Below are 24981 nucleotides of genomic sequence, written 5' to 3'. Positions count from 1 at the left end.
GCCTATCCCGACCCTTGGTGATCCTGGATCAAAGGTAAAATCCAAAAAAAAAAAAAAAAAAAACCCAATTTTTAATGAAAACTAGAGGGAAAATCGACCAATTTGAATCGATACAAGGACGCCAATCTAGATCAGTATCAACGGAATCCGATACCATCTTCGATACCAATATCTGAATCCATGGTTAACCCACCGAGGTCCCACAAGCAAGAGGTGGGTCTCTCACCCCATGGATGGTGGATCCCATGTGGGGACCATCCCTATGTGGGGAGAGGATCTGGACTACTTAGTCCATTTTTGGATCAGCTCCCCACATGAGGATCAACTGTTTATATGGTGTGAGTCCCGCACCCCATGGATGGTGGATCCCACATGAGACCGTCGCTACACGGGGAGAGGATCCGGAGTCCGGACTTAGTCCAGGTTTGGATCAGCTCCCAACATGGGGATCAACTATCTATAGCATCTGGGTCTCACACCCCATGGATGGTGAATCACATATGAAGATCATCCACTTATAGGAAGAGGATCGATGAATTTAGGAGAGAGAGAGAGAGAGCGCAAACATAATATTACATAAACTGACTACGTACGAAGGTGACAAAACACATTAGTAGCAGAGCAATCTCAATCTAACTCTCCATTCTCAAAACATAACTCGGTTCACTTTATTCTTAAAATACATCAAAACACTGAAAATTAAGAAACGATCAAGCCATCCCTTGTGCAGAAGAAGCTGGTAATATCTGACTGGTCGATCATGGATTACAAGTTTTGGTGCAGTAGCATTTACGTACAAATCCCTTGCATTTGCCTCCATGAAATCCCTCGGTTTTGCAAACATGAGCACAGTTCTTCTCATGACCACACGGCCCTTTGTAGTGATGACTCTGTGACTCGCAAAGTCTAGCCTCTGCCACCTTCGGCCCCATCTCTATTATCAATCAAGTAAAACAAACCAACTCTATTAGTTATAAATCAAGAAAAAATCTACTACTACTACTACAACTTCAAACGATGAACTTTCAACTTATAAACTTAAAGAGGATAAAGGACTAGTAAAGAAGAAGAAGAAGAAGAACCAGTAGCCATGAAAAGCAATGAAAGCACAAGAAGAGCTGAAAAAACCCGCATGCTTCGCTCCATTGATAGCTTCTTCTGATACACAAGAGACGAAGACAGCAATCCTGTGTTTAAATAGGCGTTTTCCCAAGATGTTACCACACTAAAACATTCTTGATTTACCACAGTAATTTTTTAAATTATTAAGGGTTTCACCTTCACGTGTCTTCGGTCTTTGCATAGAAATTTGGGAAAGAACCAATATTTGGTTAAAAAATAATTTGAAAATGGACAATTTTTTGACTTCTGCAGCGTGCACCGTCATCCACGCCTCCACCAGTTCGGATTTCCTGAGATGGGATATATTCTTATAGTACAAGTAAGGATGTGTTTGGTTGTGACCTAGAGTGAAACCAGTTCATCTGGGTTTTGGTGGATCGTGATCGTCTACGGTGCTCTGTCCATAGCGGCCATACCGGTTAGACACATCGCCTCGTGCAATGTTTGCCTTATCTTTGTCCGAGCGTCTTGCCCGAGCAGGAGTAAGGCGGATATTACACGTAACGATGTGTCTGACTACTATGGCCGCTACGGACAACACGCTATAGAGGATCTGAATTAAGGTTTTGGTAGGTTAGTAAGATATATGAACTCAACTCATCACATATACATACATTACATTGATGGGTATGAAAGGAAAAAAAAAATATTAATTAAGAATTTTAGTGAGTTCCCAGAAGAGACCATTTTTTTGGGTGAAAGGTCTTATGCAAAATATAGAAAAAGAAATGAAGAGGAAGGGCACCTAAAACATAGGTCTTTCATTTTTGGGACAAGAATCAAGATTACAGGTACCTAGTAAAGAAATCTGTATACATGTGGGTTTTTTTTAATTTTTCCTGACATGTGATGATGTGGATGTGATAAGATCAATTTGTGTGCGTGTGCATGTGCTTGTGCGTGCAAGGCTAATGGGAGCACACGGGGCATTCAATGATGGTGGAATTTTTTATTTCACAAGGGTAGGGTGGTCATTTCACCCTTCTTGTGTCTAGGTATAATTGCGATAGTCTGACAATCTTCTTTTTTTCCTTTATATTTATTATCTCTTCAATTAAAAAACATTTGAAGGAAGGGATGGATGCATAATGCTACTAATTTAGGGAGATGATAAGCTTATTTCTGTCGAGGAAAATAATTACCCTATTTTTTAGAATATGAATTTTTAACAACGGTTACACAAAAACTGTCATCTAAACAGGTTTTTTACGATGGTAATTCATAGAATACTGTCTAAAAACACCTTTATTACGATGATATATAAACAACGGTCACCTAATAGATGGATTTATAGTCATGGTTATGAAGAGTCATAAAAAATGAGTTTTCCCTGATGGAAACATTAATCGTCAGCAAAAATAGATTTTGCTAGACGGGAACACTTTTTCCCCAACGTCACATTAGCTGACAAAATGGATACAGTTGAAACTACCGCCATCATTATATTTAATAACGAAAATTGGATTTCTTGTAGTGATGGTAGGACGATGTGGAAAATCTAGGTATTGCATGTCTAGGGAATGGTATAGATCAGATTGACCACTGCCAAATTTCACAATCAAATTCAATCATATGATGTTCTCCTATGTATGTTAATGCACGGGTGCTCTTGGTTTTCCAAAATTTTGGAATGTTTTATTTTACCACATGGCAAATTCCATTCAATTTGAAACCTCACATGCGAGTAGGAATTTAGAGGTCTACCTTTCCATCAATTTTTAGACTCAATAGAGCTTCCATGTGGCACGAATAGGTGTACCCACCTAACCTTCAAGTTGATCTAAGTTGAGACCCCGCACTCAAAGACAATAGCTAGACGTTCCACATAAAAGAAAGGCAAAAGTTTTCCAGCACCTATGGAAAATTACAGCCAACAATGATTATAAACATTTGCCCCTATAGTACGGATCGATAATACCCCTCTACTGTTCCCTGTCTCTTATGTACCATTTAAACCTGTGGGTATACGAAAACTCGGTCTTAAAAAAATATCGACTCTTATCACTATAGAAAGAAAAACAATTCAACTTGAAGTCAACTAGCAAGTTCAAAAGGGATCGGTGTCTGGTTTGTGTGATTACACTTTCATCAAAAAAATAAAAATAGCAAATTCAAAAAAAACTAAAATTGATAACGAGAGCCATTAAATCTTGTTTTACGAATTTGATTAAAATAATTCAATCAACTCTAGGAAGGTGATCATGGTTTAGCCATGTTGCCTTGTGAGTATCTGATATATGCATGGCAGGTTAGTTGGGGTTCAAATTACACAATTATATACAGTCCATCCTCTCTTGCTCAAATGTCCAATCGGTAAAATTGAACTCTCATGTCCATATTGAAAGAAGACCAGTTCAAGGAATCGGTATCGGATCAATCATATTGGTTTCGATATGATTAATTTTTAGCAAAAATAACGAAAAATTTAAAAATGGGTTTTGATGCTACCCAGGATCGAACTGGAGACCTTTAGTGTGTAAGACTAACGTGATAACCACTACACCATAGCATCAGATGGTTAAACTAAATTCTCAAAAATAATTAAAACTTTAAAAATAAAATGATAGTGAGTTGGCACTTGGGGAGAAAAAGAGTTTATGTTTTAGTTTCTCTGTTTATATTGAAAGAAAGCAAATAATCAAGGAAATGGAAAAGCGAGGTTGTGCATTAATAAATCTTACGAGAAAACCACAATGCTTTTAGCCCAACAATGGTCAGCTTAACCATTGGCTGACTGCATGAAACTTGGCCTCCATTCCTAGTAGTTGCACGGCCTGGCTTAATATGCAGAAAGCCATAAAGCCTTAGTTCATAAACCATATGACCATTGCCTCGTTCCCCAATTATAGTGTATACCCATTACATGGCCAAATTTATCATCTATGGGCTGGGCATTGGAGGATTTTTATACCCTCCAGTTCCCTACCCAGCCCAGTTCCCCTAACAAAGGGGACGCAATGACCAACCTATCCCAAGATTGGAAGAAAGCAAATTACTATGGTTTGAGCTTGTCATTTTCTTTTTTCTTTTTCCATGTTCATTATGTAGGGTTTGTTTGGTTGCAAGGGGAATGGAAATTTTTGCCGTAAAGTGAAATTTTTTTTCTAAGGATAATAATTTTAGGTGTTTGGTTGTCAGGGAATTGTTTTTTCCATGGAATATATATTTCATTTTTGAGGTAAGATTGTAATTTTTATTTGGATTTTTTATAATTACCATCCCAAAATCTTTCATATTTACTATTATCCTCCTCAAAAACTTTGAAACAACTATTACCCTCTCTATTGCATACTAATAATTAACTGACCCCATGTTACAGACCCGTAACGGAGGGGGTTAATCGCAAGAGTGTGCCGTTATCACAAACTTTTTAAAATCAAAATGCCCTTTTGGATGGTAATTGTAAAAAACTCCCATCCCCTCACCGTGCCTTCTCCTCCTCTTCCTTCTTCTCCTTCTTCTTCTTCCTGCTCACATCAACGGTACGAACCTCCAAGGGAGGCCTTCTTCTCCTTTTTCTTCTTCCATCCCATCACTGTCCCTTCTCCTCCTCCTCCTTCTTCTCCTTCTTCTTCTTCTGTAACAGCGAATCAGCACAAACCTCCCGCCAACAATCGCCGGTTACCTGAGACGTTATTCTCCAATCGAGTCAGGCGACGATGAGAGATGAACCCGACAGTTACCCGCCAAAAATCTCAACTCCCGCCAACAATCGCCGGTTACCTGAGACGTTATTCTCCGATCGAGTCAGTCGACGATGAGAGATGAACCCGACAGTTACCCGCCAAAAATCTCAGACACAACTGCAGCAACAGCAGCACTTGCAGCGCTCGATCTGATTCCACAGATAAAACATGTATAAAATGCGTAATTACTAACTAAGATCTTCATCTCGTTCATCTTCTGCTTTGTTTCTCCTTTGGGATAATCTCATTTACAACCACAACGGCAGTGCAGCACTTGCAGCGATTGATCCGATACTACAGATAAAATGCATATTTACTAATGGCCTCACCTCGTTTATCTCCTGCCTCAGCTTCTCCTTTGGGACTCTGTCTCTGAGAAGATTTCTAGAAGATTAGAGAGTTGAAGCAGAAACTTTTATTTCTCTTACTGGTAGAATCATTCTTATCAAGGCCACCATGGCCAATAACCCCGTCTTTCTTTCTATTAGTGGTAATGTCAATATTATTTTGCCAGTATCCTCTTCTTCTTCTTCTGCGACCCCTGATGTTAGTGTTGGTACCGTTGCGGCTGTTGTTACTGATCATGTACTTAAAAGAGAGTGACAATATTCTTCTTCTTTGGTTCCTGCTTTTACTGTTGTCCCTGATCGTATCTGTTCTACCGAGGAAGTGCTTGATACCGTGGAAACTGTAAAGGAAGTGTTTCAAAATCTTGGATTAGAAGATAGTATCAAAGAGAATGGGGAGGAGGCAAAGCCTAGAAAAATTCTCTATCCCCATAAACCCGATTCTACCAATTGCTCCAATTACCTGCAGACTGGAACTTGTCTCAATGGAGCGAATTGCAGGTACCATCATCCTGCTAGAAAGGAAAACCAGGTACCTTCTTTTTATTAGGACCCGTTTGCTTATTATCTTGTAAATTGAACGCGTTTTATTGCTTGTACTGGTGTATTTTTCAGCGCCTTTTCTTAGTCATCTTGTAGTGATGGACGATCACTCTTTGGTGTAGGAACAAAGATCAGTTTCGCCGGAATCTTCCAAGGTTAGCTTTTGTTGGCCCTCATACTCTATAGCTTCTTCTGCAATTCTCTTGATCTAGGATCAAAACCGTGTGCTTACACCTTAGTTATGTAGTTTATCTCTTATAAAATAGGTATGATAAGGAATTTATATGATAAGTTGCAGAGGAATTATGAACTGGTGGGGTGGGGCGGCTTCAGGTGAGTTAGGCAGTTATGTTGTTTCTCGTATATTACCCTGCTGGCTTGTCCTGTACTCATGGGACGGTGATGGGATGGAAGAAGAAAAGGAGAAGAAGGCCACCCTTGGAGGTTCGTACGGTTAATGTGAGCAGGAAGAAGAAGAAGAAGAAGAAGAAGAAGAAGAAGGAGAAGTTAAAGGAGAAGGAAGAGACGGGGACGGTGAGTGAGAGTTTTTTATAATTACCACTCCAAAAGGGCATTTTGGTCTTAAAGAATCCATGACAAATACACACTCTCACGACTAATCCACTCTGTTACGGGTCTGTAATGGTGTTTCAGTTGTTTCAAAGTTTTGGGAGACGAGGTAATATTAAAAATGAAAGATTTTGGGATGATAATTGTAAAAAACCCTTTTTATTTTCGGACAAAAAACGCAAGTAAATTCAAAACCCGAGAAATCGAGTTCGAGCTTGCTTTGTGCGTTGTTTCATCGATCGAAAGGGTTGGAGAATCTCTGCTGAAAAGCCCTAACGTCTACTGGTGCTGGTTCAGTCTCTCTGAGAAGGTTTTGAAGCTCGAGCAAGCTCCGAAGCTAGGACGGGGCCTTCGATTCAAGTCTTCGGTAGATCTTGCATCCAGGTACTGCTTCATTGAAAAAAATCCCCAAACCCTTGCCCCCTTCTTCTCTGTCTCCGTTCCTCGGCGATTCTGCGACCTGCGAAGTGCGACCTCACAATACCTGAATACCCCCTGTGGCAGTCGGTAATTGCAGTAGCAGATTCACCATCTCCGTTCAATTCGGCCAGCGAGAATCTATCTACTCTGTAAGTTTTCTGTGTGTGTGTGTGACTGTGTCTCTCTCTCTCTCTTCTCTATAAATTATCTGAGCTTTCCATCCTTACAGAGATGCTTTATTTGCTTCTTGAATCTTAAAATTGAGATGAGGTGCTATCATATAACTCTATTAGACCAGTGAATACTTGGAGCACCTCAATGCATATGGTTTCCTTTGTTTCCCTGAGATGTTAGCTTGTAAGAAACAAAATACAGGGGGTCGATGCTGTCCCGCTGGCTTGGAGAGATGAGAAGTCACCGGCTCCTTGAAGAGATAACATCATCCAAAATGGTGCCGTAGGAGACTCTAGATGTGGACTGCCCTTCTATGAGAAAGGAGGGTCGATCAGTAGAACAGAGTTGCAAGTAAAATGTTACCATCTTTGCAATGACCCTTTCCTAGTCAAGGTTGATGATTCATAATTTAAAAACTTTACACATACATAATGATTAAGAAAAAGTGGCCTCCTATCTCCATGTCTTCCTACCCTGAGTGTAGAAGTTTTGTGCCAATTACTGATAAAAGTTAAAATCTGGTGATAAACCCAAAATCAGATTTCCTGACGCAACACCTGGAACCTTCATAAAGGAATTAGGGTGGGTCAACAATCTGTTAGCATTTCCTATTTATTCTTTGTAGCTGGCTGTTTTATTTCTCTACTAATGGTTATGGTTTTCGGGATTTTAGCTGGTAATGGTAAGGAAAGATTGGAGTGTCTTGTGCACACTGAAATTATTAGAATTGATCTTTATCTTTGTTCCTCCATTTTTCTCAAACTAATCAAATTTTCAGTTACATATTATTGTGTTTGTTAGGAGTACATGTCTGTTGCATAATGAATATATGCCCGTATTACAGTGCAATCATATTAAACACGTACCGTATCAATCTCTGTTTGGATGAGCCATTTGGAATTTTGTCTTGCTTGGACTTGGGAGGGGTGTTTAGTTATTGTAAAGGCTCTCTTATTTGGGTTTCTGCTATTCTTTGTTCTTTGGGGAGGGCAGGGGTGGTTTGACTTGCAGCGCTGTTTCTGATTTTAGTGATTCGTTGGAATTTTACATGCGGTATTTTTTTTTTTTCTTTCACAGCGATTCAACCAATAATTGTTTGTTTATAAAGGTGTATAGGGTAGAATTTCTTCCTTACCATTTATTTTGGCTGAAATTTTGAAGAGTTGTTCCAATCACAGGAACTCTAGACTGGAACATCAGTTCCATCCAAGCACTCTAAGTGCTAAGTTGTCTCATCTCCTGCTGATAGGTCTAAGGTTGACGGTTTTGTTTATGTTGTGGACAGTCCTTAGTCTTAGGGATATATATATATATATATATAGTCGGGTGTGAAAGAGCTTATTCACCTACTGTTTAGGTGGTTCTAATGTTGTCCCTGTTGCTGAAACTGAGTACAATGATTGTTGTAAGTGTGAGTGATCCTATTGTGGGCCATCTTCATAGTTGCATAGTTGTGACTTGTGAATTAGCCTCACTTCAAATCCAAGGTACAACACCAGAATATGACCTGTAGTTACGCAGATGACAGGGAACCTACTTATCATACGGAATCTCTACAAGATCCATTTCTACCTTCGGCAAAGTTTACATAAGATGCAATCAGCAGTTGCTGTAAGGGAGACTGAGGATGCATTCAGCAGTTGCTATGGGTGAGTGGTACACGAAGGTCTAGAATGGCCTTATTTAGACACCTTTAAGAGGGACAGAGACCCTAAGAAGACCCTAGTGTTAAGCCTCAAAACTGGGCTGGAACTAAGGACAGAGAGAGAGAGAGAGTCCAGTTGGGTTGGGGGATAAAGGAGAATCATCAGGAAATTCTCCATATAGGAGTTAAGATCTTATCTCCTAAAACAAGAAAGGTAAGTAGTAGTGAGCTGCGGAATAGTAGCTGTGGTTGGAGAAGGCATTTCCAAAGGCTTCTTTGTTACTTCAGAAAGCCAGAAACTCAGAGGAAAGAAAAACCCAGAAAAGCTATCTGATTGTGAAAAGAGAATCTAATGAAATGCCAGAGGCAAAGGGTCCCTAAGGACCAATTAATGACCCAATCTGCAGTATTCACTATGTGCCACTTCTGTAATACTCTCTCTCTCTCTTACTTTTTAAGTTAGTAAATAGTTTTAATGGATTTTAATCACATGCAAATGTTTTGTGATTTTACACTTGGAATTGGAAAATCTTTATTTTTTGTAGCTGTTTCAGTCTACTGTGCTGTCATTAGTTCTGCATATATTATTTCTGGTGCGTGGAATGTATTGGATAGAAATGATGAATCTAGGAATTTGAGTTGGGTGGCTGATTTTATCAGGGGGCTGGTTTGGATATCTTTGGCTGTTTCCTTGATTTTTCAGAGGATCAGATGGGTAAGAGTTCTAGTTATAGTCTGGTGGGTCTCCTTCTCATTACTGGGGACTGCACTGAATATGGAAGTGTTGGTAAAAATGCAAACAATTTGTACCTTAGACATTGTGTCATGGCCTGCCAAGCTAATGCTTCTTGTTTGTGCTTTCATACACTTCAGTCAGACTGCGTCTCAGAACAGCCCAGACCAGAGTTTATCTGAACCGCTTATTGAAAAGTGTGATACATATCGGACAGAATCATGCCGAGCCAGTTTCATTAGTCATTGGATGTTTTCTTGGCTTCACCCTTTACTGCGCTTAGGTTACTCAAAACCATTAAACCTTGATGCTGTCCCAGATTCAACATCTGAAGATGAAGCCCTCTTAGCATACCAAAATTTTTATAACGCATGGGATTTTCTTAGGAGAGATAAGAGTGTAACAAATACTCACAACTTGGTTATACGAGCCTTGGCTAAAGTTTATACGAAAGAGATGGTAATTATAGGAGTCTATGCCTTTCTTAGGACAGTCGCTGTGAAAGAAACAATCCCATAATGTTAATCATATGATAAGGTTAAAGACATAAATCGATCAGATATCCCATCTTAACCACCACCCCCACAAAACCCCTCCCTTTCTACCAAGAAATTGGTGTGAACCAGAAGGGAAGAGAATAAAAGGAAAGCAGATAATCTATGACAAAACCTTCAATGTTGTCATCTTGTAAGTGAAACTCATACAAAGCGTAACAAGCTGGCATTCCTTTTTTTCTTTTAGGGAAATTTCCAACTGCACTTTTTTCTTTCCGGTAACATTCAGGTGTTGTTTCAAAGTCGTAGAAATATATAGAGTTTCCTTTAAATCCAATGTAATCAAATGATGAGAGAAAGAAAGTACTTGTAATGCTAAGAAATAGCATTTGATCACCCAAGTCCTTCACCTTAATCCAGCACCGACCCTTTGAATCCAACTTGAATATCTTGAACTTATCAAGATGTCTTATAACCATCAATAACTCTCCAAGGCATTCCACCAAATGCAAGTATATCTGCCAGCTGGGGTCATACCAAGTGGAGAAGTCCTCTATTGTTGGAAGAATAATGTTACAACTTGTTACTTTTGGATGCAATCAGCAGTTCCAACCGGTTTTGGTTGCTTATTTGAACTTAGTTCAAATGCTGTGACAATGAATGATGTGAGTCATGAGATTTGATTTTATATTTCTTTGTTTAATGCATTATAAAATGTGGGAACATATGACTGATGAATGCCCAGGAACTTTATACTGAAAATTCTTAAAGTGCTTGTGGCTTCACACTTTCATCTGTGTTGTTGTGTAAATGCTGCTATTTGATTTTTCTATTGCTGGATTTGCTATTTTGTATTGGATTGTTGGTTCCATTTTGGGCCTTCTGATGCAGTACCTCAAGGGACCCTTTTTGTTATCTTTGTTCATTGACAACTAAGGTGGGAGAGAGTGATGTGGATGTTGGATTGTCTTCTTTTTTTTATTTTTGCCAAAGTAGATGTGAGACAATGGTGTAGTTTTGCTTTTTTTTTTTTACTATGGTAGACATTAGGTTGAATAGTTTCCATGGAGGACTCACATGTAGAAGGAGATGGTGACTCAAAGGAGGAGCTTATTATTGACATTGCAACCTCAGTAGCAACATCAGCAGCTGTGGTATGCAATGCCGTGGAATACTACTCAAAATATGTGGACAAGTCAATCTATAGGAATACTTATTATACTCATCGTGGTTTTGTGAGTCGTTTACTGGAGTCAGATGAGGACTGCAAACACATGACTAGGATGACTGTAGATTGCTTTCAACGATTTGTCAATATTTCTAGAGAATCGGGTGGTCTTCATGACACCATTCATTGTACTGTTGAAGAACAAGTATTAAGCTTCCTACACACAATTTTCCTAAACCAAAGATCTGGAGAGACCGTGTGTCGTTACTTCCATAAGGTTCTAAATGTTATCTTAGACATGTAAAAAGTGTTCATCAAGGATCCTATTGTTGAAATCCCGCAAAAAATTCAGGATAATCTTAGATGGATGCCATATTTTCAGGTACAAAATTTGAATACAATAAACATTTAAGCATATATTAATTTATTTTTACTAATCAATGGAACATATCTCTTTTAGGACTGCATAGGTGCCATAGATGGCACACATATCCCGGCTAGTGCAAGTCCTGAGTATGAAGCTAGGTTTCGTGGTCGTAAGCAAAATCCCACCCAAAATGTGTTGGTCGCATGTGATTTCGATTTGAAATTCACATATTACTTAACAGTTTCCATTTTTAATCTTCCAACTTCCAAGGGTGTGGGAGGAGCCATGGAGGGGAAGTCGAGATAGGGAAGAGTCTGTTTTTAGAGTATATAAACATCAGATGGGGCTATGTTTTGACTATGTTATTATTCCCTCCCCCTTCTACTCCATTCAACCCAAGCTTGAGCATCATCACAGTGGTGGATTTGACTGCAGATAGATTACAATTGGAGTTGGTAGGATATGCAATAATATGTAATGTTGCCAAAATAAACCTTTGTAGCCATGGATGTTAGTATTCCTTTCTTGATTCAAATCCCAAATCTAACATCAATGCCTCTTGTAGCATACTTGGATTTGCTGTTATTTATTGGACTCAACTGATTATTCTATTGATTGATTGCCATTTATTTATTTATTTATTAGGGGGGGTTTGTACTCTGTTATTTTTGGGAAAAGGTTCCCTTGCAGCATACTTGGATTTGCTTGATGAAATTTAGGATGTTGGCACTTATTAATGGTGGATAAATTTTGAAATTGAACTCTCTTTGATCTATATCTGCCTAATGCTTTAATTTTCCATTCCATGACATTAGTAATATTCTCCTTCTTTGCTCCAACCATTAAATATAATGTTGATTTGTCCATCGCAGGTTGGCATTTTTTATCGCGGAGATTTGCTTGCTTGCGGGTTTTGTGAAGACTGCCTACCATACCATATACAAGACAGTTTTTTGGGACCAACCTCCTTGCGTCTCATCAAAAAAAAAAAAAAGCCTTCTTCTTGCGAGATCTTAAGGAAAGGAGTCTTTGGAGTAGGGGCTGCCTTCATTGTGTTCACTGGCATATTCAAGGAACTCTTCATGTTTGTTACTCTAAGGCTAAGGATGGATTCAGATCTGACTTTGGCAAAGACATTGGTGTGGGGTTGGGAACCTACAGTTGAGTTAGCATAAGATACAACATTGTTAGCTACATAAGATACAACATTGTTAGCTAAGTATAGAACTGTTTGCACTTTGGATTTATGATGTTTGGCTCACTCGTTGAGTTTCATTGGTGTTTCCTGTGGAGTATAATTTTGGTCTTTGGATATGGTATTTGATCCTAGTTTCTATTCCTTGCCTTGTATATAGTGCTCACAATGTAGTTGGAAAACTTCAATTAGGAACTTGATATTGCAATCTGATATAGACATGCCATTGAGGCTGGTCGTGTTTGTGGCCATTTTTGGATTTGTTTTTTTTTTTTTTTGTAAGCAAATTATACTCGGTTTGCTCGGCCGTCCCGTTATGGTTGGCCGTTCTGGTCGGCTCAATCAGCAACGTCCCTCATTATTCTTCTTTCCACCTGGAAATTGGACCCACGGGGGCTCCTCTGTTGCTCTTCTCGGGGAGGCGGGCTTCGATGCCGGGGGCTATGGCGAGATCCTTCTCCTTGCCTCGCAACACGTCTTCCACTCGGCTTGTTCCCTTGTTCTCGGTTTCCCCTCAGTTGCCCGTCTTCTCCGAGCCGATCGAAAAATGCCGACCTTCTTGCTATCGATGCCACTGGTTTGATTTCTCGTCCTGCCCCCGGGCTCCGGTGATGCTCTTGCTCATCCCGTCGAGCCCCCCTGCTAGGGCGTGGAGGAGTCTTCTGACGAGACGGGTATGATGACGCAGCCCGGCTCGGCTTGACCCGATGCCGGCCACCATTTTACTGCAAGCTTTCCTCTACGCGCACCGGGGCTGGAGGGGGCGCAACCAGTGGTTGACCCATCAGCCCACCCCGGGCCATCTGGGTCATGAAATTACGCAGTATCTCGTTGGTGTGGAGCATTTGCAGCTGCAAGTCCATAACTTGCAGATTATCTGTTGGGACGTCGGGGTCCAGATTCTCCGGTAAGGGCAGCGACGGTGGTAGGCTCAGCCCATTCAAGTTTGGCTCGACCTGTGCCCGGTCAGCCGCTGCTGTGTTGAGCACACTTCCACCATTCCCACCCTCTGGCGGGGGAATTGGATTGGCCGCAGCTCCCGTGCTGGGCTGCGCACCCCCTACCCGAGGGGGTCTTTCGGTCGCGCCTTATCGCGAAGCTTCAGGGGGCGGTGATCGCCTGGCCTGTGCAACGGGCTGTAGCTCATCTCCACGGGAAGTCGAGCCATGTTGCCCTGATCTCGTGTGCACCATGGTTGCTGCTCTTGAAGTTGGTAGAAACGACGATGGCTTGTTGACATCGTTCCCACAGACGAAGTCAAATCTGTTGCGTGTGAAAACCTCCGGTGCCCGATTCACCCACGGATGAGCCTGCAAAAAACCGAGTAAGCGCAAGGGAGTCGGTGTGGCTCCGGCCTAAGAATCTCCAATGCTCAAGTCAGGTCTCCAATGCGACAGCGTAATAGCTAGTGAAAGTGAGATGAGGAATGGTGCTCCATACCTGGGTATTTATAGAGTGAGGATGAGGTGAGGCAGTTGGGAGAGTCCCAGTATGGTAGGAGTCCTTCTTTTGGAAGGCTTTATCGCGTAAAGTAGTGTGGAGAGTCATTTTCGGGGTCAGACTCTTGTTAAGGTAAGAGTCCATACTTGGCGTGATTCTGTATCGCGTTGGGATTGTGGCTCGATCCTTATCCCGTGATTCTCGGGATGTGCTGACGTGGCTCCGCGATTCCCCGCGGACCGTTATGATGACCTTGGTGGAGGGCTCGGCCAGGAGGTCAGCATGGGAGGTCGATCTCGGCAGTCACCTCGGCCTAGGCCGTCATGTGTATGCTCGACCAGGGGTTTAAGGCTGACTTGGGTGATGTGTTGCGTGCTCGGCCGCACTATGGTGCTCCAATCGTGGCCGACTTGTGTAGGCTTGGACCATGGTGCCGGTGGGTGTGCCGCTCGGCCGTGATAGGGAGATCTTTGGGTCAGCATTGACCTGTCATCGTGCCGTGCACTTATTGCTCGGTTGAGTTCTCGCGGAGTATCAAATTTGGTGGTGATCGGCTCGGCCCGGCACCGCATGGCTCGGTTCGGTTCCTAGACTGTCCTCGACTCGGCCATGTGTCAACTTCTGATTGGTGGGGTGATTTATGCCTTATCAACTATAAATGTCTACCCATTTATTTATGAATGTCCAATAATATCCCCCCCATTGATGTGCGATACCCTCTCCTAACCATCCAAATTGTTAGAATTTAGAGGCTCTCTAATTGCCCATGCACATTTGTTAGTAAATGTTATGGGTCTCAATGGGGTGGATCTGATGTGTTTTTAAATTCATTAAAATTTTGTTATATATTACAAAAGTTTGAAATGACCGGTGCACCCCTGGTCCTTTCTGCCTTTCCAGGGGGTGCACTGGCCATTTTGCACGGCAATGCCTAGGTGCAGGTGCCGCAGGTACACACTGCGCTGCAGCACCGATTAGCGTTCCTTTTCCATAAATTATTAAGAAAGAGCCTTAATAAGTGAAAGTTAGTAAAGTGGGTTGGATTACAAATTTTTAAAAAATTTACATTGATTTTACATCAATTTCACAGACAACCAAACGACTTAGCAAAATTAATTTCACTTGGCTTCCTTTGCAACCAAACGACTTAAAAGGGAAAAAAAATTCCCTTCCCTTCCCTTCCCTTCCCATCCTTTCACTTCCCTTTCCCATTTCCCTTGCAACCAATCACGCCCTTCATATTGAATGGAATTTGCCATGTGGTAAAATAAAACATTCCAAAATTTTGGAATACCAAGAGCACGCGTGCATTAACATACATGGGAGAACATCATATAATTGAATTTGGTTGTGAAATTTGGCATGTGGTCAATCTGATCCATATCATTCCCTAGACATGCAATAGCTAGATTTTCCACATCGTCCTACCATCACTACAAGAAATCCAATTTTCGTCATTAAATATCACGATGGCGGTAGTTTCAACTGTATCCATTCTGTCAGTTAATGTGACGTTGGGGAAAAAGTGTTCCCATCTAGCAGAATCTATTTTTGCCGACGATTAATGTTTCCATAAGGGAAAACTCATTTTTTATGACAGTTCATAACCATGACTATAAATCCATATATTAGGTGACTGTTGTTTATATATCATCGTAATAAAGGTGTTTTTAGACGGTATTCTATGAATTACTGTCGTAAAAAACCTGTTTGGATGACAGTTTTTGTGTAACCGTTGTTAGAAATTCATATTCTAAAAAATAGGGTTATTATTTTCCTTGACAGAAATAAGCTTATCATCTCCCTAAATTAGCAGCATTATGCATCCATCCTTTCCTTCAAATATTTATTAATTGAAGAGATAATAAATATAAAGGAAAAAAGAAGGCAGTCAGGCTATCGCAACTATACCTAGACACAAGAAGAGTGAAATGATCACCCTACCCTTGTGAAATAAAAAATTCCACCATCATTGAATGCGCCGTGTGCCCTCATTAGCCTTGCACGCACAAGCACATGCACACACACACAAATCCATCGTATCACATCCTCATCATCACATGTCAGGAAAAATTAAAAAAAACCCACATGTATACAGATTTCTTTAGTAGGTACCTGTAATCTTGATTCTTGTCCCCTGATGAAAGACCTACGTTTTAGGTGCCCTTCCTCTTCATTTCTTTTTCTATATTTTGCATAAGACCTTCACCCAAAAAAAAATGGTCTCTTCTGGGAACTCACTAAAATTCTTAATTAATATTTTTTTTTCTTCCATACCCATCAATGTAATTTATGTATATGTAATGAGTTGACTTCATGTATCTTACTAACCTACCAAAATCCTAATTCAGATCCTCTATGGTACGTTGTCTGTAGCGGCCATAGAGGTCAAACACATCATTACGCCTAATGTTCGCCTTACCTCTGCTTGGGCAAGGTGTTCGGACAAGGGTGAGACAGACATTGCACAAGGCAATGTGTCTGGCCGATATGACCGCTACGGACAGAGCACCGTAGATGATCACGAGCCACCAAAACCCAGATGAACTGGTTTCTCTCTAGGTCACAACCAAACGCATCCTTACTTGTACTATAAGAATATATCCCATCTCAGGAAATCCGAACTGGTGGAGGCGTGGATGACGGTGCACACCGCACAAGTCAAAAAATTTTCCATTTTCAAATTATTTTTTTTCAACCAAATATTGGTTCTTTCCCAAATTTCTATGCGAAGACCGAAGACACGTGAAGGTGAAGCCCTGAATAGTTTAAGAAATTACTGTGGTAAATCAAGAATGTTTTAGTGTGGTAACATCTTGGAAAAACGCCTATTTAAACACAGGATTGCTGTCTTCGTCTCTTGTGTATCAGAAGAAGCTATCAATGGAGCGAAGCATGCGGGTTTTTTCAGCTCTTCTTGTGCTTTCATTGCTTTTCATGGCTACTGGTTCTTCTTCTTCTTCTTCTTTACTAGTCCTTTATCCTCTTTAAGTTTATAAGTTGAAAGTTCATCGTTTGAAGTTGTAGTAGTAGTAGTAGTAGTAGATTTTTTCTTGATTTATAACTAATAGAGTTGGTTTGTTTTACTTGATTGATAATAGAGATGGGGCCGAAGGTGGCAGAGGCTAGACTTTGCGAGTCACAGAGTCATCACTACAAAGGGACGTGTGTTCATGAGAAGAACTGTGCTCATGTTTGCAAAACGGAGGGATTTCATGGAGGCAAATGCAAGGGATTTGAACGTAAATGCTACTGCACCAAAACTTGTGATCCATGATCGACAAGTCAGACATTACCAGCTTCTTCTGCACAAGGGATTGCTTGATCGTTTCTTAATTTTCAGTGTTTTGATGTGTTTTAAGAATAAAGTGAACCGAGTTATGTTTTGAGAATGGAGAGTTAGATTGAGATTGCTCTGCTACTAATGTGTTTTGTTACCTTCGTACGTAGTCAGTTTATGTAATACTATGTTTGTGCTCTCTCTCTCCTAAATTCATCGAATCCTCTTCCTACACCGGGATGATCTTCACATGTGATTCACCATCCATGGGGTGTGGGACCCAGATCCTATAGATAGTCGATCCCCATGTTGGGAGCTGATCCAAACCTAGACTAAATCCAGATTCCGGATCCTGTCCCCATGTAGCAACGGTCTCATGTGGGATCCACCGTCCATAGCATGCGGGACTCACACCATATAAGCAGTTGATCCCCATGTGGGGAGCTGATCCAAAAATGGACTAAGCAGATCCAGATCCTCTCCCCACAAAGGGATGGTCCCCACATAGGTATGGTCCATCCATGGTGTGAGAGACCCACCTCTGGCTTGCGTGACCTCGGTGGATTAACCATGGATTGAGATATTGGTATCGAAGATGGTATAGGACTCCGTTGACATTGATCCAGATTGACGGCCTTGTATCGATTCAAATTGGTCGATTTTCCCTCTAGTTTTCATTAAAAATTGGGGTTTTTTTTTTTTTTTGGATTTTACCCTTGATCCAGGATCGCCAAGGGTCAGGATAGGCCTCAGCCGATATCGATACAGATCCGATCTTGTCGATCCGATACCAATACACATACCTCATTGCCAGGGGCTAATTATATAAAATTTAATGATTTCGATTCAAATTTTATTTAGGAAGTTGGAAGAAATGGATCCCAATATCATATCCAAAATTTCCTGCTCAAGGACCGGTCTTACAAAGAAAATCAACGGAGGAAAAAACCAAAGGCGAACCCTATCCAATGGTGTAAAACAATCAATAGGGTTATGGGCCGATCATTTCGTTTACTCTTGCCCAAATTGAGCCCAATCCCCTTTGAACCCTGTTTCCTCCTAAACTGGACTATGGATTTGTGGGCTTGGTGGTATATGGGAAAATTACGGTACAGAACTCTGAGAAATATGATGATATTTTTTTGGCACAATAAAATGTAATTAAATAAATATAAATATGTGCATCGTTTATTTATGGGGGTAGACGGTAAAGGTTGCTCCATTGTGACCAAGTGGTCATAGGTTCGAGTCTGGAAATAGTCTCCCTGCGAAAGCAGGGGTAAGGCCGGCTACAGTCATTATTACCCCCTCCGGATCTTGAATGACAATTCTATAGGTGCATTTAGAACATGTAACCTATGGGTTGAGAAAAACTTTGTCCAAAAACTAAAATTACAAATTATTTGACAGCATAAATATGTACAAAATTTTTGGAATAACATGAAAAGTAAGGTAAAAATTCACAAATAAGATCACCATGATAAAAAAAATGAAGGCAAAAGTTCTTCAAAATAGGTCATATGATAAGTTACCAGGGTTGCTCACCAATTTTTCGCCACTTAGTGGGATGATGTGGTAATTCTGACCATTGAAATAGATAGGTCTAAATTAGATTGGCCCATGTTAAATTTTTAGGGGCTAATTAAACCAAAAGCCTTCACCTTTGTGCACATACATTATTGTATTTATTGTCAACTATCCGCGTATACACGCATACCAGCTTACTTTTGAGCTTGTCATGTAGAAGCAGGCCCTAAGCTAAGGTCTCAGCTTCAAGCACCCCCACCGCATTTGCTCATACAACTTCTCTTAGATTTTCAAGATTTTATTTTGCCACTGTGCATTTAAGCTGAAATTCGACCCGGATGAGTTCCTTGAGGTCTATATGTCCACAAAATTTGAGCCCATTTGATTTGGCAAGTAATAGAATCTTAGGCCATCTTCACAAGTTTATAAGGATGGTTTGTCCTCGGTAACTTAGCCCATTTTTTAAAGTACAACTTCAAATATTAATTTTTAAAAAAATTTGTTACCATGACAAATAATTCATGATTAGTATGATAGTTTACTGACCATTAGATCTACATATATTGGTTATTTCAAGAGATTTTCAGCCTATGCTTAAAAAAAAAGTGATGCAATAGAAAGTCTGGGGGCTATATCTCGTTCTAGCGTTCATGACCCACGAATCCTCAAGGTAAAGAAAATCCTAATTCCAATGGGAAAGCAAAGCAAACAAAACAATTAGATTATAGGGAGAATTACTTAGATCTACTAGATAATATATAAAAAGATTTACAAAACTAGGTGGTATAAATTATGTTTTACAACTACAAGTTATGATGTTGAAAAGATTTACCAAATCCCCATATGTATAAAAAAAGCCAAATAAAAAACCTAAAATACCCCCAACATCCTTATCTCTCCTTTCTTCTTCTCCTTTCCTTGCAACTCCCTCCACCCTCCTCCCTACAAAGCCGGCCTCCTTCCTTTTCCCGCTCTCTCCAACCCTACCCCCTCCCTCCCCTTAAAACCCGCCCCACCATAGTGCTTCTTTCTCTCTCATCTTTAATTTGTTGTAGCCTTATTTTCCGCCCAATAAATTTTCTTTCCACGTACGAACGTCACCTTCCTTTCCTTCTCTCTCTGTCTCTCTGCTAATGCAATGCTGTGGAATACTACTCAAAATATATGGACAAGTCAATCTATAGGAATACTTATTATACTCATCGTGGTTTTGTGAGTCGTTTACTAGAGTCAGATGAGGACTGCAAACACATGACTAGGATGACTGTAGATTGCTTTCAACGCTTTGTCAATATTTTTAGAGAATCGGGTCGTCTTCACAATACCATTTATTGTACTGTTGAAGAACAAGTATTACGCTTCCTACACACAATTTTCCTAAACCAAAGGAACCGTACCGTACGTATCTGCACGAAAAGATCTTGAGAGACCGTGTGTCGTTACTTCCATAAGGTTCTAAATGCTATCTTAGACATGCAAAAAGTGTTCATCAAGGATCCTATTACTGAAATCCCTCAAAAAAGTCAGGATAATCCTAGATGGATGCCATATTTCCAGGTACAAAACTTGAATACAATAAACATTTAAGCATATATTAATTTGTTTTTACTAATCAATGGAACATATCTCTTTTAGGACTGCATAGGTGCCATAAATGGCACACATATCCCGGCTAGTGTAAGTCCTGAGTATGAAGCTAGGTTTCGTGGTCGTAAGCAAAATCCCACCCAAAATGTGTTGGCCACATGTGATTTCGATTTGAAATTCACATATTACTTATCAATTTCCATTTTCCATCTTCCAACTTGCAAGGGTGTGGGAGGAGCCGTGGAGGGGAAGTCGAGATAGGGAAGAGTCTATTTTTAGAGTATCTAAACATCAGATGGGGCTGAGTTTTGACTATGTTATTATTCCCTCCCCCTTCTACTCCATTCAACCCAAACTTGAGCATCATTACAGTGGTGGATTTGACTGCAGATAGATTACAATTGGAGTTGGTAGGATATGCAATAATATGTAATGTTGCCAAAATAAATCTTTGTAGCCATGGATGTTAGTATTCCTTTCTTGATTCAAATCCCAAATCTAACATCAATGCCTCTTATGGCATACTTGGATTTACTGTTGTTTATTGGACTCAACTGATTATTCTATTGATTGATTGCTATTTATTTATTTATTGGGGGGGGGGGGTGTTGTACTCTGTTAGTTTTGGGAAAAGGTTCCCTTGCAGCATACTTGGATTTGCTTGATGAAATTTAGGATGTTGGCACTTATTAATGGTGGATAAATTTTGAAATTGAACTCTCTTTGATCTGTATCTGCCCAATGCTTTAATTTTCCATTCCATGACATTAATATTCTCCTTCTTTGCTCCAACTATTAAATATAATGTTGATTTGTCCATCGCAGGTTGGCATTTTTTATCGCGGAGATTTGCTTGCTTGCTTGCGGGTTTTGTGAGGACTGCCTACCATACAATATACAAGACAGTATTTTGGGACCAACCTCCTTCTTGCGTCTCATAAAAAAAAAAAACCTTCTTCTTGCGAGATCTTGAGGAAAGGGGTCTTTGGAGCAGGGGTTGCCTTCATTGTGTTCACTGGCATACTCAAGGAACTCTTCATGTTTGTTACTCTAAGGCTAATGATGGATTCAGATCTGACTTTGGCAAAGACATTGGTGTGGGGTTGGGAACCTACAGCTGAATTAGCATAAGATACAACATTGTTAGCTACATAAGATACAACATTGTTAGCTAAGTATGGAACTGTTTGCACTTTGGATTTATGATGTTTGGCTCACTCGTTGAGTTTCATTGGTGTTTCCTGTGGAGTTTAATTTTGGTCTTTGAATATGGTATTTGAGCCTAGTTTCTATTCCTTGCCCTTGTATATAGTGGTCACATTGTAGTTGGAAAACTTCAATTAGGAACTTGACACTGCAATCTGATACTGACATGCCATTGAGGCTGGTCTTGTTTGTGGCCATTTTTGGATTTGTTTTTTTTTTTTGTAAGCAAATTGTACTATTTGGTTGATTGAGGAAAAATCCAACTGGTTATAGATAGAATTTCCTTTATCCAGTTTGTGATTGGAAATCGTTTTATTTTTTTCTTCCACACACGGTTAGAGAAATGCAGAAGAGGCATATTGAATGTTTGCATTTTGAATCATTAGGCCCGAATTTACAATTTGGTTTTGCTTCAATGATCATTAATGACTATAAATGTCTACCCATTTATTTATGAATGTCCGATAATATCCCCCCCATTGATGTGCGATACCCTCTCCTAACCATCCAAATTGTTAGACTTTGGAGGCTCTCTCTAATTGCCCATGCAAATTTGTTAATAAATGTTATGGGTCTCAATGGGGTGGATATGATGTGTTTTCAAATTCATTAAAATTTTGTTATATATTACAAAGTTTGAAATGACCGACACACCCCTGGTCCTTTCTACCTTTCCAGGGGGTGCACCGGCCATTTTGCATGGCAATGCCTAAGCGCAGATACACACTGCGCTGCAGCACCGGTTAGCGTCATAGTTGTCACGGCGTCACGGCGATCCAAGTCGGTGGAAGGGTGTCACGTCGATATATCGACATGTCGCCCGCCATGGCGTTGCCATGGCGAGCATGTCGACCATGTTTAATTTTTTATTTTCTCTATTTTTAATGTCATTGAGTATGCCATAATATATGTCCTATAACATCAAAAATCAACATGAAAGTGTACTACACTACTACTAATATACTATGCCACTATGGTTTAATTCATGAAAGTGTAACTAATATCCATTAGTGTATATGAAAGTATGAAAAATTGAAAATATAGATAACCTATCAAATAATTGAAAGCAATAGTAAAAATTAAATGATAGGCTAACTGCATCAAGCTTGATAGCAATAGTCTTTCTTCAGTGTGTGTGATTTGGAGCAAAGCAACGAACAAAGTAATAGGTATATATTAATATATATGAATTTGATGAAAGAGGAGAGGAAATTATGTATTTAAAAGCCAAAAAATAATTTAAGATAGATAATCTAATATAGGAATCAAAGATCAAATTATTAAAGTCAAGTAATCAACCAAATATAGATAACTTTAAGTCCTTAACTAATCTTCAAAGATCAAAGTTTAAAGTTCAAACTTCAAAGTTTAAATAATCCATAATCATAATATCCAAAAGGACCAAAACTAATTAATTATCATATTCATCTAAAAGATCCGCATTTGGCGATTTTCTTGTCGTGGCTCTTCGACACCAACATAGTCATCTACGACATTCTCGTCGTCATTCACATCATCTTCCTCTTCTTCCTCATCTTCATCTAGCTCACAGTCATCCTGAACATCAGCCATCCTTGAGCTACCTCTCCCTCTAGCATGTCCACGGCGTGAATATGTCACATCGGCTCTAGAGGTTGATGCTTGAGTTCTCCTTGGTCGGATGGGGGCTTCAATCGATGCCCCCATTGCTCTACCAACATCATCCCACGTGAGATCATCATTGGGATGGACTAAATCTTCCTCTGATCGGGTAACCATCCACTCACTAGACCAATCCAGCTCATCAAGAATTAGTGGATCATATGTTTTGTTTTTGCCTTCCACTCACGTCTCTGTTGAAACCTTTCATGGAGGCAGCTATTGTATTGAACATAGACTAGATCATTCAAACGAGAATGTTCCAGTCTATTCCTCTTTTGGTATGAATCTGAATTCATAAACAAGAGAGAACAAAAAAGTCATTTTTCAATAAAAAGACATAACAAAAGTGAAAAAAAAAAGTCTACAAAATAAATTAAAAGTAAATGTAATCATGTAAGTTAATACTTAATACTTACAAACTCAAATGTGCTCCAGTTGCGCTCGCAACTAGAAGAAGAGCAACAAAGGCCTAGTATGCGTCGTGCAAGCTTTGAAAGCTCAAAAGCACGACCTCCATTTGTACTCCACCAAGTAACTATAAAAATATAATAAAAAAACTGAATTAATAGTAATACATCATAGACATAGTAGCATACAATGTAGGTACAAACTAAAAATACTAAGTTACTTACTAGGATTTATGGTTGTCCGTTGTCTAATCGCCATATCCCTCCCGAAACAACCCTTTGAATATCTATAATCATCAATTTGCAAAGTTATCTTGTCTTGTATAGCAGGGTCAACTACCAATCTGGTCATGACATCAACCAATGAGATGTGTAGATTGGCAATCAGTTCGCCATTTTCATTTTCCTTGAACATGAAAAATTTTTCGGGATTAAGAAATAGTGCGGCTCCATACAATGGACGCTCCATCTGACACTCCCAACGCCTGTCAATGATACTTATAATTTTCTTCCACAGCCGTTCTTTATGTGCTAAATGTTCACGTATTTTCTTTTTTGCCTCTTCCATAGCAACATAAACTTCAGGCATTGCAGCCCTCTCATCACCATCAACAATCCTCAAAACAACAATAAGTGGCTTAGATGCTCTAATAAAATCCTCCACAGTGTTCCAAAATGGTACAAAAACACCGTTTCTTCCACTTTCTTTCCAAATTCTGTCTTTGACAAATTAGAACCCTTCCACTCATCGAAATAAACAAATGCTTCAATGCATCCTTATGCCTAACTAAGCTCGACATGTCAAACAAGCGTTGCAAATCTAGTAGTACTCTCACAAGATCATTTTGTCCAGCTTCTTTTCCTCATTGCATCAAGAAGACGTGTGTGCCTCGTAGATGAAGGTGGTTATTTTTTTGCCTTACCTATCACATTCTTAAAGTCTTTCGACCACCTATATCCTCCAACATCAGTCTAAACAATGGGCTGCACAAGGAGTCCAAGATAGCTTTTTTCTCTTTTCCATAAGCATTTTACCAGCCAACTTATAGTTTGAAGCATTGTCAGTCACAACTTGAATGACATAATCCTCACCAATCTCATCAATTTTGCTATCAAGCAATTCAAATAGCATTTGTGCACTTTGAACCATACCGATGCATCAACGGATCCCATGAAATAAGTCCCCTCGACAGCTTAACGAGAAAATTAATTAAGTGCCTTCCCGCTTATCCGTCCATCCATCGACATAAGAGTGCACCCATACTGCTTCCAATACTCTTCATATTTTTCTTCATCTCTCAGTTTCATTCACAACATTTCTTAACAATGGCACTCTCACTTGATGATATGAAGGTGGAATATATCCAGAACCATATTGTGCAATAGACTCGCACATCACCTCAAAGGTCCTTGCCTTAATAGCATTGAA

At 39.9% G+C, this 24981-nt stretch overlaps 3 protein-coding genes and 1 non-coding gene across 5 annotated transcripts; 1 reads left to right on the top strand and 3 right to left on the bottom strand.

The window, feature by feature from the left end:
* Positions 1 to 756: 756 nt before the first annotated feature.
* On the bottom strand, positions 757 to 8627 carry LOC122644667 (defensin Ec-AMP-D1-like). Of its 2 annotated transcripts, XM_043838056.1 has the most exons (4): positions 8623 to 8627; positions 8567 to 8573; positions 1083 to 1158; positions 757 to 934 (listed from the first exon to the last, which is right to left on the bottom strand). In XM_043838056.1, exons 3-4 carry the CDS (start codon positions 1144 to 1146, stop codon positions 759 to 761), a joined length of 240 nt encoding a protein of 79 aa, XP_043693991.1. In that variant the 5' UTR covers positions 1147 to 1158; positions 8567 to 8573; positions 8623 to 8627; the 3' UTR covers positions 757 to 758. The 2 variants fall into 2 exon arrangements, with proteins under 2 accessions (XP_043693991.1, XP_043693992.1); XM_043838057.1 differs by lacking the exons at positions 8567 to 8573; positions 8623 to 8627 and having other exon boundaries at positions 1083 to 1176.
* Positions 3562 to 3634, bottom strand: TRNAV-UAC. The gene has a single exon. It is a non-coding gene; the product is annotated as a tRNA-Val (tRNA).
* Positions 8628 to 16757: 8130 nt separating the features above from the next.
* On the top strand, positions 16758 to 17274 carry LOC122646591 (defensin Ec-AMP-D1-like). The gene is made up of 2 exons (XM_043840172.1): positions 16758 to 16851; positions 17006 to 17274. Exons 1-2 carry the CDS (start codon positions 16788 to 16790, stop codon positions 17179 to 17181), a joined length of 240 nt encoding a protein of 79 aa, XP_043696107.1. The 5' UTR covers positions 16758 to 16787; the 3' UTR covers positions 17182 to 17274.
* Positions 17275 to 22932: 5658 nt separating this feature from the next.
* On the bottom strand, positions 22933 to 24702 carry LOC122645279. Its single transcript, XM_043838602.1, has 5 exons — positions 24588 to 24702; positions 23778 to 24272; positions 23609 to 23680; positions 23333 to 23431; positions 22933 to 23246 (listed from the first exon to the last, which is right to left on the bottom strand). The coding sequence occupies exons 1-5, from the start codon at positions 24700 to 24702 to the stop codon at positions 22933 to 22935; spliced, it is 1095 nt and encodes a 364-aa protein (XP_043694537.1).
* Positions 24703 to 24981: the final 279 nt, after the last annotated feature.

Source organism: Telopea speciosissima, chromosome 11 (genome assembly GCF_018873765.1).
Source record: "Telopea speciosissima isolate NSW1024214 ecotype Mountain lineage chromosome 11, Tspe_v1, whole genome shotgun sequence".
Taxonomy (NCBI): Eukaryota; Viridiplantae; Streptophyta; class Magnoliopsida; order Proteales; family Proteaceae; genus Telopea; species Telopea speciosissima.
This window is presented reverse-complemented; position numbering and strand designations above follow the sequence as displayed.

Bases quoted from the DNA above. Each gene is read 5' to 3' on its own strand.
- LOC122644667 (XM_043838056.1), bottom strand. From the start codon at position 1,146: ATGGAGCGAAGCATGCGGGTTTTTTCAGCTCTTCTTGTGCTTTCATTG. The intron at 935-1,082 runs GTTCTTCTTCTT...GATTGATAATAG, and splicing joins ATTGCTTTTCATGGCTACTG to AGATGGGGCCGAAGGTGGCA.
- LOC122646591 (XM_043840172.1), top strand. From the start codon at position 16,788: ATGGAGCGAAGCATGCGGGTTTTTTCAGCTCTTCTTGTGCTTTCATTG. The intron at 16,852-17,005 runs GTTCTTCTTCTT...GATTGATAATAG, and splicing joins ATTGCTTTTCATGGCTACTG to AGATGGGGCCGAAGGTGGCA.
- LOC122645279 (XM_043838602.1), bottom strand. From the start codon at position 24,702: ATGGTTCAAAGTGCACAAATGCTATTTGAATTGCTTGATAGCAAAATT. The intron at 23,432-23,608 runs GTTGCTCTTCTT...TTATGAATTCAG, and splicing joins ACGACGCATACTAGGCCTTT to ATTCATACCAAAAGAGGAAT. The intron at 23,247-23,332 runs GTGAGTGGAAGG...TTACCCGATCAG, and splicing joins TGAAAGGTTTCAACAGAGAC to AGGAAGATTTAGTCCATCCC.